General features: G+C 51.4%; 1 protein-coding gene across 1 annotated transcript; it reads right to left on the bottom strand.

Moving 5' to 3' along the window:
- Positions 1-4,048: 4,048 nt before the first annotated feature.
- On the bottom strand, positions 4,049-10,659 carry Tac3 (tachykinin precursor 3). The gene is given in 7 exon segments (NM_019162.2): positions 4,049-4,288; positions 6,387-6,460; positions 6,786-6,839; positions 7,443-7,472; positions 7,657-7,762; positions 9,891-10,000; positions 10,551-10,659. Coding segments are annotated over 5 exon segments (351 nt in total). The 5' UTR covers positions 9,996-10,000; positions 10,551-10,659; the 3' UTR covers positions 4,049-4,288; positions 6,387-6,404.
- Positions 10,660-14,370: the final 3,711 nt, after the last annotated feature.

The raw sequence follows: 14,370 nt of genomic DNA, 5'->3' as shown, positions 1-14,370 counted from the left end.
TTCCACAGAAGGACACACAACAGCCGTGGGACCCGCTCTTATGGTTTGGGGTGGGGAGTTTCACTTTGCTCTGCAATGGAAGAGTTCCTTTCTGGTTGGTGCTATGTTCCAATGGCAGGACCAGTTCCCACAACTGGGTAAGGCAGCCCCCTGAAGTGGAAGTTTCTGGTTGTGTCATGTGAGGCAGACTTTGCTCTTTTGCTGAGTGAGGTCTTTTTTTGAGGTGGTCTTTTGCTGAGGCAAGACCCATGAAAGTACACGTGATGTTTGGAGATGGTATAGATAGAACTCCGTGGACAGGGACAGAGGCTTGCATAGCTAGCCTCGCAACACTTCGTTGGCCTTCCATCTTTGCTGATCTTTACTTCGTTGAGAGAGGCACAGTGGCAGAGAACTGCTCCCGGTGTCCTGGCCAGTCCTGGCCACGCCCACTGACTCAGCCTAGCAGAGGACTGGCTGTTTCTGCTGGATCGTGCCACCACTGTTGGTTCATGTTGGCATCCTGACACTACTGAACTGGACTGCTGGTATCCTGATAAATGGAGATGGAATCGCCCCAAAGAACTTCTGAAACTTCTGAACAGGTCCACATCTCTTGTCCTATTTACCATCTTTTCTCCCCTACCTTTGGACAGTGGGCTAAAAGGGATGTGGAACCATTTAAAAACTCTTATTAAGCTCTTGTTTTCTCTTGCTTCTCTCTTGCTCTTGCCTTTCTGCCCCGACTCTCCCCTCATTCCCTCCCCTCCCCAACCCCATGTGCTCATGCTCAAGACTGGCTCCTCCTCCTCCTCCCCCTCCTCCTCCTCCTAATCTTCCTCCTCTTCTTCCTCTTCTTCCTCCTCCTCCTTCTCCTCCCCTTCTTCTCTCTGTCTCTCTCTGTCTCTGTCTCTGTCTCTCTGTCTCTCTTTCTTCCTTTCTCTGCCCCTACTACTCTTTTAACTCCCCTCCCCATACCCTAAATAAACTCTATACCGAGAAAAACCTTATTATAAAGTAGATTTTAAAAAAAATCTAAGCCCACAGCCCCCCCACAGCTCAGACACGACTCCAGATGATTAAGGCATAGGACTCACAAGATCTATTCAGCCTCTCTCACCAGCTGCCTTTGGAGTATGGAGCCCAGTCAACTTCACCAGCTAACAACCCACCTGGAAGGTGCAAACCAAGGTGCCTACTATTTATTATCTAGAGATGTTAAAGTAAATGACAGTCTCAGTGATGCATATGCACAAAGCTAAATGGGGAAGAACAAGCTGGAAATTTAGTTGGGGGGAGGGTCTCACTGCTCTAAGTACAGTAAATAGGAATTTGAGAAGATGGGTGAGGTATCAAACGCCTGTTAACCCAGAGTTTAGAAGGCAGGAGGATTTGGGGGAATTGAGACCAGCTTGGGCTACATAGTAAATTCAAAGTCAGCCTGGGCTGGGTTACATGGTGGGTGGGTGGTAGAGGGATGGGAAAGAAAGGGAAGAGGCAGGTAGGGAGGAAGGGACAGAAGGGGGAGAAAGGGGGGAAGGGAGAGGAAGAGGGAGGAAAGGAGGGAGAGGTGGAAGGAGAGAGGAGAGGGAGGAAAGGAGAGAGGTGGAGGGAGGGAGGGAGGGAGAGAGTGGGGAGAGAGAGAGAGAGAGAAAGAGAGAGAGATTTTCCTCTGAAATCCCTGGCACTGTAATATTTGTCAGCCCCACCAGAGAGCAGCCTTTCTGCACTTATGTCCTACTTGGCAGGCAGTTGTCACCCACGGCAGCTCAGCATATATGCCAGACTCCAGATCTGAGCAGAACCAACTCTTGAGGCTTTCACAGCCTGAAGAAATTCTCCCAGACCCTGCGAGAGCATCTCAAATACCCTGCAGACAGCTACTTTAGAAAGGTCAGAGAGATGATTTGTGGGGAACGGCTCTATAATCTAGGGTGGGGTCACTTTTCTTTTACCAGCATAATGTTTTTATTGATTATTTGGGAATTTCATATAATGTATCCTAATCACACAACCCATTCCTCCAAGGTTCATCCTCCCATCCTTGTACCCCCACCAAAGGGGTGTGTGTGTGTGTGTGTGTGTGTGTGTGTGTAAAGTTCAATCTGTGCTGCCCTTGTTGAGCATGGTCAAACTCCCAGCAGCCAGTCCCTCAAACGTAACAGAGTCCTTCCCATCCTCCCACACACTCCCAGAAACCAACAGCTGTGAAGAGCTACATCTCTTGGCATCCATCACAATCCTTAAGGACCCTCCCCAACAGCTTCCTGTCTAGACCCCTCCCCCTTTCCTTGTGGGTGAGGGAGAGGTTGCCAACATCTCATTCTCCATCGTCGTAGTCCTAGATACCACCAAGTGTGGTCGGGTGACCTGGCTCTGCGTGGATGGCTTTCTCTCCCTTCCCCATCACGTAGCTGTCAGTCAAAGGGGCACCCAGTGGGAAACTAGAACTTTCCCTGAGGCAGAAGAACTGCAAGAAACAGCACCTGCTCCAAAAGTCCTGCCCTGGAGTTGCCTGGGGGAGGCCGAGTATCACCTTCGCATTTCTCCTGCGCCTGACTAAGACTAGGAGCTTGGAGAGATTTCCCATGTTTTATTGGGGTACAAAGCCCGTTAAAATGGGCAGGGACCGTTAGCACATCAGATTGATAAAAGACATGCACACCCATGGCTTGTCAGGCCACGTTCTGGGCTCTACTGTGCCAGTGTTGGAAGGTAATTGGTACACTACAGAGGAAGAACATGAGAGAAATGCTTTGCCCTTTCATGGCTACAGCAGCCAGTTAATACTGAGGACATTTGCCTCTTTTGGCTTCTGTAGTAACCTCCCTGTCTTATCTCCACCCCAACTGGATCAAGCTGGATCTGCTTGTCCATAACCCTGCCATACTACAAAATCCATGTGTGGGTTTTTTTTGGGGGGGGTCTATTTCTATTGGTCCCAGATAGAGAGGGCAACAGCAGACATACCTGTGTCCAAGTTTGAAGCTGACAGTCAAGAGCAGGCTATGTGGGTAGCTATGCTGTGGAAAAGCCCTCCACCCCACCCCAGCGTGGGCAACACTCATGAAAACCTCATCCCCGGAGCTTCCTAGCAGCTACACTAAAATGGGCCTCAAGGGGTCTCCTGCCATAGTTTACTATTTCACATCCTTGGGGAGGAGCAGGAGTTCCTTAGCCTTCCTGCCCTTCACATGGGAATGTTGGTAAGCCAGCCTCAGGAGGGCCTCATGTGGGAGGTTACAGCTATTCTGACTAGTGACAGCAATAATCCAATGTAACCCAGGGAAAGCAACCAGTGACAATGGTTGCCATCTTCCCCAGGATCATCATTTGGAGAGAGAAAATAATCCGTGCACAGCCCCCTAATTAGGAAGTGCTGGAGTTACTGACTGAATTTTCCCAGGCTCTGCCTAGACAAACAGGTAAGCCTTTCAGAACCTATCTGAACTGGAACCTAGGAAGGTTCTTGATTGTTAGTAATGAGCCAAATCTGAGGATTGGTTGTTTTTGTTTTCTTGAAACAGACTCTCACTTTGTGGCTAAGACTGACTTCAAACTCAAGATCCCCCTGCCTCAACTTGCTGAGGGTTACAGGTGTGCATCCCACTGGTGTCTGTCTGAGTGCTGGGGTTACAGGTGTGCGCCACCATACTGGTGTCTGTCTGTCTGAGTGCTGGGGTTAGGTGTCCACCACACTGGTATATACCTGTTCTTTTTATCACCAAATCTGTTGTGAATTGCCTGAAGAATAATTATTCTAGTAGAACAGTTATTATGCATCCAAAATGAAGGTGTATCTACTTAAATAGGGCTTTCTTTACATTTGTGTGCATGTATGTATGTGTGTGCACTCGAGTGTGTGTGTGTGTGTGTGTGTGTGTGTGTGTGTGACCAAAGTGGCTTATGCAATGACACACATGTGGAGGCCAGAGAACCACCTCTCCTTCTGTGGTGGATCAGGCCTGTGTGGCAAGCCCCTTTACTCGATGACGCACCTTGCAGGCCTGGTGTCATCTTTTTTGCACATATGGATTTATGGAAAAGCCCACTCGGTTCACCTGTTGCATCAGTCACTCCATTGTAAAAACCCTTTATTGTTGAGGAGGAGACATGGTATTTTTAATGCAGGACACTACAGAAACCATAATTGATATGGGGGTAGAGGCTGTTCATATGCAGCATCTGTGCAGAGTAGGGAAGGGAGCCAACAGGAGGACCTTGCAGGCAGGGAAGCAGGAGCGCAGGCACTGGGACCGCCACAGGGACCCTGTCTTTATGATGCAGTCCAGGGTCTGAGAGTGGAGTGCTAAAGACAGAAACAAATAGATAAGACTTTAAAACCACATCTTTTTTTTTTTTTTTGGTTCTTTTTTTCGGAGTTGGGGATCGAACCCAGGGCCTTGCGCTTCCTAGGCAAGCGTTAAAACCACATCTTTGTCCTACAAAATAACACTGCCCTCTGTCCCACCCACTGAGGGAACGAGGGCCGGCCAGCTTCCTGGAAAAAAAAAAAGCTTAACTCTCAGTTGTCCCTGCAGCCTTGTGGGACTGGAGAACTAACTGCTGGCTGCAGGTGCTTGCCCCTTTCCCAATGTGCTAAACACTCTGTCTGTCTGTCTGTCTGTCTGTCTGTCTGTGGAGCACACTCGGAAAGGTGAAGTGACCAGTTCATATCACCCAGCACTCCCAGGAGGCTGGCACAGACAGCCCACCCAGAGCGACCAGTCCTCCCCTGCTTAACCCAGCTCTTGGTCTTTGAAGGCAGGTTCTGAATGGCTTGTTTTCTTTCAGCAGCTTGAATGAAATAAAATGATGCAGTCACCTGTGTTGATCCACTTCTAATCACCTTTAAATGCTATCCCTTGGGGACTGACTCTACACCCTGTCAGCGCGGCACCTAAAAGGCTTAGAACACCGTTGTTGGTGAGATTAGGAAGGCTACAATTACTGCACTCCCTCTGAAAGAGCTTGGATTCGCCGGCAAATATTAAAAGGAGATTTCACAATGCACTTGCCTTTACCATTTGTATGAAATACTATGGCAAAATCGCACTGTAATTATCTTTACAGCTAGTGCATAACGCCAGAGGAGAGTATATCATCCAGATATAGCTACGTGCGTAATTATCTGGCCATCGGCAGGACTGAAATAGCCATCTAATGAGAGCAAAATGATATGGTGTGCACCGTGTAATCAGCCAGTTACAGTTATTACAGCCCCTATGCCCTCTCACCCAACAGCAAAGGGGACCAGACCCTGGTCCTAGGGAGTCGTGAACAAGTGGTATCAAGAATCAGCTTCTTGGGTCTCTGACTGGCCACCCTGAGGCTGTGACTGAATTCCCAGAGTGAAGAGAGAGAGGCAAGAGGCTGTGCAGAACGGCAGAGGCTCCCAGATCCTCCCTCATTCCTGCCTTCCTTCTCTTTAGAAACCAGCAAAATGGAAGGCATCAACTGAGCTGCCGTTGCCGTGTGTGGGTAGATGGTGTCAAGACAGAAGCTCTGTGTTTTGACTAGACTTCCCCGAGGAACTTTCACACCAGTGGAAAGTGAGGAATCTCTCAGCCCACGCAGTCCTGAGGTCTGACCTAGATGGCTTTCAGCAGTCAGATAAAAGCCAGCCAGGGGACACATAAGGACATCCTCCACCCTCCCTCCCCAACACCCAGCTCCCAGACCAGAAGAGCCATAATACAGGTGGCTCTCGGTGTGCCGGGAACCATTATAAAAGCTCTGTCTATCAAACCACAGCCCTGGGAGATTTTTATCACCGCACTTATATTCCAGATGGGGAAACTAAGGCACAGCATTAAGTCGCTTGGTCAAAGAGAGACAGCTCGGGAAAAGCAGGTCCAGGACTGAGTTTAGATTAGGTCCTGATGCATCCTGCTGCTCCAGGGGGCCGAGATGTGGTTTCTGGCTCCTGCCACAGACTTTCAGCATGCCCGAATCCTGTAAGTCACAAGTGTACCTGACTGCATCCTGAGCAGTCTGTATCTCACCACAGTTCAACCTCCTTGGGAGGCAAACACTTGGGCTGTGAACCAGACCTATAACGAATGAAAGGTGATCTCAACCATCTTTTGTATAGGTCACAAGAAGACCGTCTCCAGCACAGCGTTGAGCACTGGAGAAGCCCCACGGGATTCTTTACCCTGCTTCCTACCACTCGCTCTGTCTGCTCAGTGATCATCGGAGTCCCTGACACCAGAGAAAGAGATAAAAGAGCACACTGGAGATGGCACGCTATGTCTGAGAGTCATTGTGCCCGACACTTGGTGTGCTGGGCACTGTCCATGTTATCTGTGTTTTAGGGCAAAGGTGTGTGCATCGGTAGCATCTCCAAGAACCACATTGGGCAGCTCCCTCCCCTGCCCCCTCCCGCTCCAGCCAATAGTACTTGCCTTTTCTGCACTGCTGGCCTATTTGAGGACGCCAAAGCTGGGGGTGTTCTCTTCAACCACATCAGCGGGAGTGTCTGGGGTGAAGTAAGCAGTGTGGTTAGGAAGGATTCTTCTGAATCAGGGCTGGCTATGACAGACAGCTCTGAGAGACAGAGCTGGGAGAATGCGGGGGAGACAGAGCCTTCTGTCCCTCTCTCTCAGCCAAGCCAGGCTGTCCTACTCTGTGCTCAGGGAAAGGACTGATCCTGATGACTGTAGATCTGAGCTGACTGAGAAAGAAAGGGCCATAGACATTCAGGGCAACTGAGAAAACTCTCATCTTCCTCTCTGGTGACAAACTGGGAGGCACTTCTGACCTATCCTTAGCAGTACCCAGACCCTCCTCTGGGTGTACCCTACCTGGTTGGCTGTTCCTCTTGCCCATAAGTCCCACAAAGAAGTCGTGCATGTCACCTAAAAGAAAAGGCCAGTGTTGTCAACATACATGTCAAGATTTCTAAGCCTGGAATATTAGTTCCCTATCACCAACTCTGCCCCCAATCCAAACCAGGTCTATGTAGGCTAGGCTGCCCTAGAACTTGCCATGTAGCCCAGGCTAGCCTTGCATTCTCCATTCCCCCCTAACCCCCTGACTTCCGGAATTACAAACGGGCCAAGGTATCTGACTAGTCTTTATTTCATCGGAACTCCACAGCTAGCAGCTCTCTTCTCTCTGCCCATCTCTTTCTACCCCTCCCTCCACACATGCACTCAACACACACATACTGTATTCCTTCCCTACCACAGCAGGTGCTGGCTTAGCATCTTTACCACCAGGAGAGCCTCTTAGTGCCCAGTGACCAGCCAGCCAGTGAGGAACGAGCTCCCATGCCCCCACACCTGTTTTTTCCTTGTTCCTCCCGCTGTCTCCCACTCAGAAAGGCTGGCTAAGCAATTGTGGCTGGCATATTGTCTGCACCAGCTGAGACGAAGCTGGCCAAAACGGCCCATCGGCCCCACCCATGCCCATGGAACTTTGGACAAATGGTCAGCACAGATGGGGAAGAAGCTACTCACGTTTCTGTGGAAGTGATGTCTCCTTCGGTCCTGTGAAGGCAGGCACACGTGTGTAGATGGAAACAGAGAGGAATTCAAATCACTGTCCTCATTAACTAAGTAGGACACCCCCTTCTCCCTCCCCAGGAAGGGGTTTCCCAGGCCAGTGTAATCTTCAGAACGCTGGCCCCTTGCCCGCCCCCCCGCCCCTTCCCTCTCCAGAGCCTCCTCCTACCCACGCTAGCCTTGCTCAGCACTTTCAGCAATCCTTCCAGAGAGATGGGGCGGCTGTCGTAGAGTCTCCGAAGCAGGGGTGGAGGTAGCAGAGAGAGATCAGAGTCCTTGCAGGGGAGAGAAGCAGAGAGCTGAGGGATGAGGTCCACACCCCACCCGCTTGCTCTCTTCCTGCACAAAATAGCCTTACCCCAAACCCTCTTCCTCCCTGGAAGAGAAATGGGTGCATAAAGTGTGGCGTGTGGGGCGGCGGCAGCAGCAGCAGCAGCAGCAGCAGCAGGACCATGTTAGAACCCAGTCTTATCTGAGACCTCTTGGACAGGACCTGAACCTGAATGTGACCCCATGGTGCCGATGTGCATGGTGAAGTTTGGAGCCATGTGGAGGTTTCCGGGTGGCTGGCCTGTTGACCTGATTGCCTAAGGACTGACTTCCTGGGATGCTGATCACGATGTCTCCCAAGGTCAAGGGTGACTGTCTCCTGAAATCCCTGCTCAGCTCTGCCACCTCTCCGTGACAAAGTCACAAGTTCAAAACCAGCTTACTCACAGACACAGTTAGTCCACTGAGTGAGCCATGAACTCGCCACACCCAAGAAATCCCACTGAGCGTGTGTCCTCTAACCTGTGCTCTGTGACTTGGTCAGGTGGTGGCAGACAGCCAGGGCACACGTGCAAACACAAGACTCCCTACTGTGCGCAGTGTCTGTGAGCAGTGCTCTCCCTGGCTTTTCACTGTCTCCCTTGCTCTTCACCACAGCTTTCTGCGTCTTGTTTGTTTTCTCTCCCCTTTCCACCCTGGACCTAGAATTTCAGATTCCAGAGCTGCTGCCCCATAAGAAAACTGCATTTTCCTCGTGATTTTTTTTTCTAAGAACTCGGGCACAGCAGGGTCGATGAATACATGACATGTGCACCATTAGCTAGAGCCCAGAGAAGTGCTGCTGCGGACTGTATTAGGGGATGCTTGTCTGGACCTCAGCTGTGCCCCTCTCTGGAGTCCTAGCATCCTCGGGCTGCTGTGTACACCAGAGTACACCCCAGACAAGTCTCCCAGGTACTCACACACGCATGTATGCCACCCAGTAGCCTCATCCTCACAGACCTTGGGGGGAGTGAGAGTCTCTTTTGCTGACCAAGAGAGGCAGAGGGGTGTTCTTGTTGCCTGAGGCACTGAAGCAAGCTTGTTTCTGAAGAACCCAGGCAGTCCTACCCCACCCTGACTGCACAGGGTCCAGCCTGTATCTGATACTTCCTAAGCACTGGGTTTTATTTGCATCTGATTGCCACCTGCATGGCTGCCCTGGTGAGGAGCATGTGTCCTCGCATTCGCATTCTCTCGTGCGTGCGTGCGTGCGTGCGTGCGTGCGTGCGTGCGTGCGTGTGTGTGTGTGTGTGTGTGTTCTCTCTCTCTCTCTTTCTCTCTCTCTCTCTCTCTCTTTCTCTCTCTCTCTCTCTCTCTCTCTCTCTCTCTCTCTCTCTCTCTCTCTCTCTCTCTCTCTCTCTCTCTGCCCAGCACACAGCTTCCCAGAAGCCACTTTTTTCCAAATTGTTCAAATACTCAGCCCACCTCCTGTAATGAGATGCTAAACAAATCGGAGCTGGAGAGGCAGTGCGGCTTCACACACTGAATGTATAATAAGTCCCACCTGTAATCATCTTAAAAGCGTTTGTACCAATGTAACTGCTGTCAACTCAAAACCCTGAGAAGACTTCCTCCCTGCACTCCCCTACGCCGCCGACCTGACAAGGTCTATTCTTTTTCTTAGAGGAACTTTAGAAATCCAAGCTCACCCTGGCTTTCTGTTTTACAGGCTGACTAAGCAGAGGCTTAGAATTAGGCAGCGGGGAGGGGAGAAAGAGAAGGGTTGGGACCTTGGATACCTGAGTCTGCAAGGGGGGGGTCTGCATCTTGAAAATTAACTTGTGTAACTGATAGATTATATATATATACATGTATGTGTGTATATACATATATGTAAACATACATATACATACATGTGAACTGCTCAGTCCATACAATGCTGAACATTCTTTAGGGTACACTTCATCTACCAGATACCCAAGACACAGAGGGGTACCATAGAGACAATGGACACAGGAGAGGACCAGAGATACAGAGAAAGCTACAGACAAAATGCCCAACCCCACCAGCCCACCTTCTTCCCTCCAGCTATGCAGACAGACAGAACCCCAAGTCCCCCTGAGGTCCTTGACTCTGTCAGGGGAATCTTACCTTACTGAGCCTCCCACCCTGCTCCTGAGGTTCCTCACACGCAGCCCCGAAGGTCCATGCCAAGCTGAGGGCGAGGACAGCCGCGAACAGCATGGCGCTCCTCATGGTGCCTGAAGGACAAAGCTGAGTTGAAGGGAAGACAGCTTGGTGGAGACACGGGAGGCCTACCCGACTGACCAGCAGCTGGCTTCCACCATGTTATTCTAGCCCCTGGCTCCTCTATCCAAGCCCTGGTCTGAAGAGCGTTGGCTGCCGCTCTGACAAGGGGATACATCATTTTGGCTCCCCTTCCCAGGTCCCCAAACATCTCCCTAGGATCTGCCCCAACAATGAGCGATGGTGCAGTGCTGGCTCTCCGGGTCCCGAAGATGGTAGGCTTACAGGGTCTACGCTGTCTGTTCCTTTAGTTAGCTTTGGAAGAGCCCTGGATACTGTTCTACAGCACTACATAACCCGAGATAGAAACTTTCTGACCTGTTTCTGGCCCCAGATGCTAAGCCTTAACAGCTCTCCATCCTGGTGGGCATTTTCCCGTCTCCTTCCCGGTGCCCATCAGAGGCTACCATCCTCTGACATCTCCTCCCCTTTGTCCCCTCCTGACTGGCACCCCTCGTCCTTGGTGCCAGCTTCAGTCTGCCACCCTGTCTTCCCTGGACCTACCTGTAGAGCTGGACGGCTGGCAGGATCCGGGAGCCGGTGACGCTGCTGTGGAGACAGAGAGAGACAAGAGTGCAGGGGCTCGGGGAGGTGGCAGGAACCAGTCCCAGCTCCCTGATAAAGGTTCTGGGAGGGTTTGGGGGAGTCGAGGGGAGGGGCTGAGAGTCACCAATCCCAGGGTGGCTGGAGGGGAGGAGGAAGGCTGGTAGGGGAGAAAATGCAGGCTGCAGTCACATACCCAGACACGCACGTGCATGTACACACACACACACACACACACACACACACACACACACACACACACACACCAGGCCCAGCAGTGTGCTACAGTTGTCCAGCAGCCCACTTCCCAGAGGCAGCCAAGGCAGGCGCTCTAAGGAATGCCGTAGTGTGTGGTTTCTCAAAAAGTCACACGCCAGGTCAGTCTAGCTCAGTAGCTGTGCCTCCTGGACCCCTTTCCAAGAACTCATCGGCCCCTCTCCCTGTCAGCCTCCAGGGTTGACTGTCAGCCTGGAACAGCTCAGACGCGTGTCTCCATTCCTGCCACCACCAAGACAACCCCACTTGAAGATGAGGGTGAAGATAGCTCCCTCTGCTTTTCTCCCAGTGGAAGCTCTTCTGTCTCCTGGTCCTCACCCTGAGGGAGATGCAGTCTTCTTGCACTGAGACCACCCTACCTCCCCCCACCCCACCAGTGCTGTGGCCTGCCCTCTCACCCCACCCCTCTCCTTCCTGACTCAGCTGCCTCAGCTGCCTTGGGCTGCAGTTCTGCCTGCCACCCCTCCTGCAGTCGTCTGAGAGAAGAAACAAATCCTGCCCATCCTGTCCCCCAAGCACCCACCTGACTCCATCTTCCAACCTCATCTCTTAACTGCCTCAAAGCTCAGACATCTTCTTTTCTGACCCTTCCAGCCTTCCTTTAAATCCCACTCAGATGAAAGCATTTTTCTGTAGGTTTCTTAGCCCAGGAGAGAGACCCGGAGAACTCAGGTAGGGCCAGTCGTGTTCTTGAAAAGCTGCAACTAGGACCTGGCCACAGGGTTTAGATACTCACCAGGAGCTTAGATATGCAGCGGGCATTTGACTCCCCTCACTTCCATGATAGAGATTTTTTTAAAAAAAAATACCCATTTTTCTGATTAGGAAACTGAGGCCGGGAGTTTCAGTGACACACTCCAGTATACAGAGCTACTAGCTAGTAAAGAGTCATGATCTGGGCTCTTCTCACTCTAAATCCGTCACTGCTTTTACAGCATGACATGTTGACCTTTGAGGGAGCCATGTATCTGCTCTTTCAGAGAGCACAGAGGGCCATCTTTCTGAGTCTCGGAGATTGGAAAAGTCACACTTTTACATCGGGATGAGGAGAATGTAGTGTGTGCTCTAGGCTCCTCCAATCACCCCATTTAAAATTGCTACTACCCCATATTCCCCTACTGATATTTTACTCATTGTCTCTGTCAAACGCATCAACTCTACTAAGCATTGCAAGAACAAGAATCTTGTCTGTGACTATACCCCTTCTCGGTAGTGTTCGGCATTATCACAGATGCTCGATAAAAATTTATGAAAAAAGAAGCCAGAGCCAAGGTATTTGGATTTTGTTTTTGGCTTTGACTTTTTTCTAATTTCCACCCCAAACATGAGCATCTAAATTGCTTATTGAGTCCTGAAGTCCTTTCTCCACTCCACACCCTGGGACTTGGGTCATAGTGATAAAGTCACGTTGGCTACACAGGGCCCCATGTTCACCCCAGAATGTGGGCAGCAGCTGGGTACCAAGGTCTCTTTATGATATGAAAGACTAATGGGGCCTCATTAAAAGTTTCTCATTACCCAGTTAATTGCAGGACTGTGTGGGCAAAGAACAGGGACTAGCACCCAGAGTTGTGAATATTTGCTGAGGAGAATAAAAATGGGGGACTGTTTGCATTTCAATTGCAGTACACGTTCCTCAGAGAACTGTTTCTAATTGAACCTCATATTCCCCCCCCCACACACACACACACACACACACTTCTACCCTCACCAACCTGGGGACAGAAACCAATCTGGACAGTCCGAAGGAGTTTGCTCTGCAAGAGCACATGAGAGTCCAAAAGCTGATGGCCCCAGCCCTGTCAGCCCCTACACACACACACACACACACACACACACACACACACACACACACACACACACACATACACACATACATACACACACAGACACACACATATACATACACACACAGACACACACACACACATACACACACACATACACACACACACACACACACACACACACACACACACACACACACACACACCGCAACACGGCCATCCCTATCCCTGAGCCCCGACATCAGGGAAGCAGGACTTCAGCAAAGGTCCGCCATGAATAATGTCCTTTGATGATACTGGAGCTCACGGAGGAAGGCAGGAGTCGAGGCTAGGGGGTAGCTGATCACCCCTTGATCTCTGGGATTAGTGAGGACTTGAAAGAGTGGATGATGCCACCCAAGCCAGCAGTGGTGGAGGAGAAAGACTGCAGAGAGCTGCAGCAGGCAGCTTCGCTTTGCCCACGACTCAGATGCAAACGACACAAGTGCCCGTGGCAGCTACGGAGCACCAAGGAGTTCTTTCTCTGAACATCTCAGATGCTGGCATAAAGTCGGGGTCCACTGCAGCTGGCGCCCCCATCCCTGATCATGCTGTGGGTATGTCCAGTTGTCCAGAGCTGAGGCAGGCTAGGCACAAGTTCATGTGTATAGGCTCACCTGTGCCTGTCCACCATGTGCTCTGCTGTGGACTCCCTTGTATCTGGAGAGACTGAGTTGAGAGTGGTGCTGAGCTATGTGTGACAGAGAAAGGCAACAGTTCTCTGACCAACCAGCACCTCCATCAAGAACTAGGAAAAGGCCCTGGGGACCGGAAGAGGAAACTGAGTCTGGACTGTGTCGGAGCTGCAAGGCCCTTGAATGGCTCCTCAGTCAGGGTGGTCTAGGATGCTTGTGGCCCTCTGAGGTTGAAGCAACCTACACTTGGAGAGGGCAGGATGGACAGGTGTGCAGAGGTGGGGCAAGTTGTGAATCCTGATCCACACAGCGGAAACATCCAGCCCTTTCCATAGGGAAAAATGGACCCTGGGCTCCAGGAAAAAAGAGAGAGGGAGGCAGGGGAGACAGGGGAGACAGGACAGGGTGCTGAGCCCTCCCCATTCTTGAACTAGCATCATCCATCAACATGGAGGAAGAATGGAGGCTCAAAACCTACTTAGCCCTCCCCATCCCTGGCCCCGCCCAGGGAGCTGGCAGCTCCCTCAGCTCTGGGAAAAGAAAAGCAGGATGGGGAGCAGCAGCTGCATTTTCTCCTGAAATTGCTTCTGAAAATGACCAGACACTTCACTGGGAGAGTGACGACAATTTGGGCCCTGGGAGCCGGAGCCGAGGCGGAGAGCGGGGGCGATCGGGTGTGGGTCACCACCCGCTCCCAGCCAGACAAGATCTTCTGATTCTGAGAAGTCAAGGTTGGCGTTGTCATCTGGGGAGTGGGAGGCTAGACAGACAGAGCCTGAGCTACCCCTCCTCCAACCCGGCCCCCTCAGGACAGGCTCTAGCCTCCCTCGTGCTACCCAGAGCCCTTTGCAGCTCAGAGCAGGATATACCAAAGCTCAGGGCTGGGCTCAGGGATGGAGAGATTAATCTGCAGGCCAGAAGGATAGTTAATCAGGTCTCCCCGCCAGCATGATTACTTGGGCCCATGAGCTGCCTGCCAATAGAGGCTGCAAGGGACCCCAGCCTCAGCACTCAGCGAGCTCAGTGCTCAGTGGAGGAGGCAAG

The sequence above is a fragment of the Rattus norvegicus genome, chromosome 7 (assembly GCF_021556685.1).
Source record: "Rattus norvegicus strain SHRSP/BbbUtx chromosome 7, alternate assembly SHRSP_T2T, whole genome shotgun sequence".
NCBI classification, from domain to species: domain Eukaryota; kingdom Metazoa; phylum Chordata; class Mammalia; order Rodentia; family Muridae; genus Rattus; species Rattus norvegicus.
The sequence above is the reverse complement of the archived record's forward strand: the minus strand, read 5'-3'. Positions and strand labels throughout refer to the sequence as shown.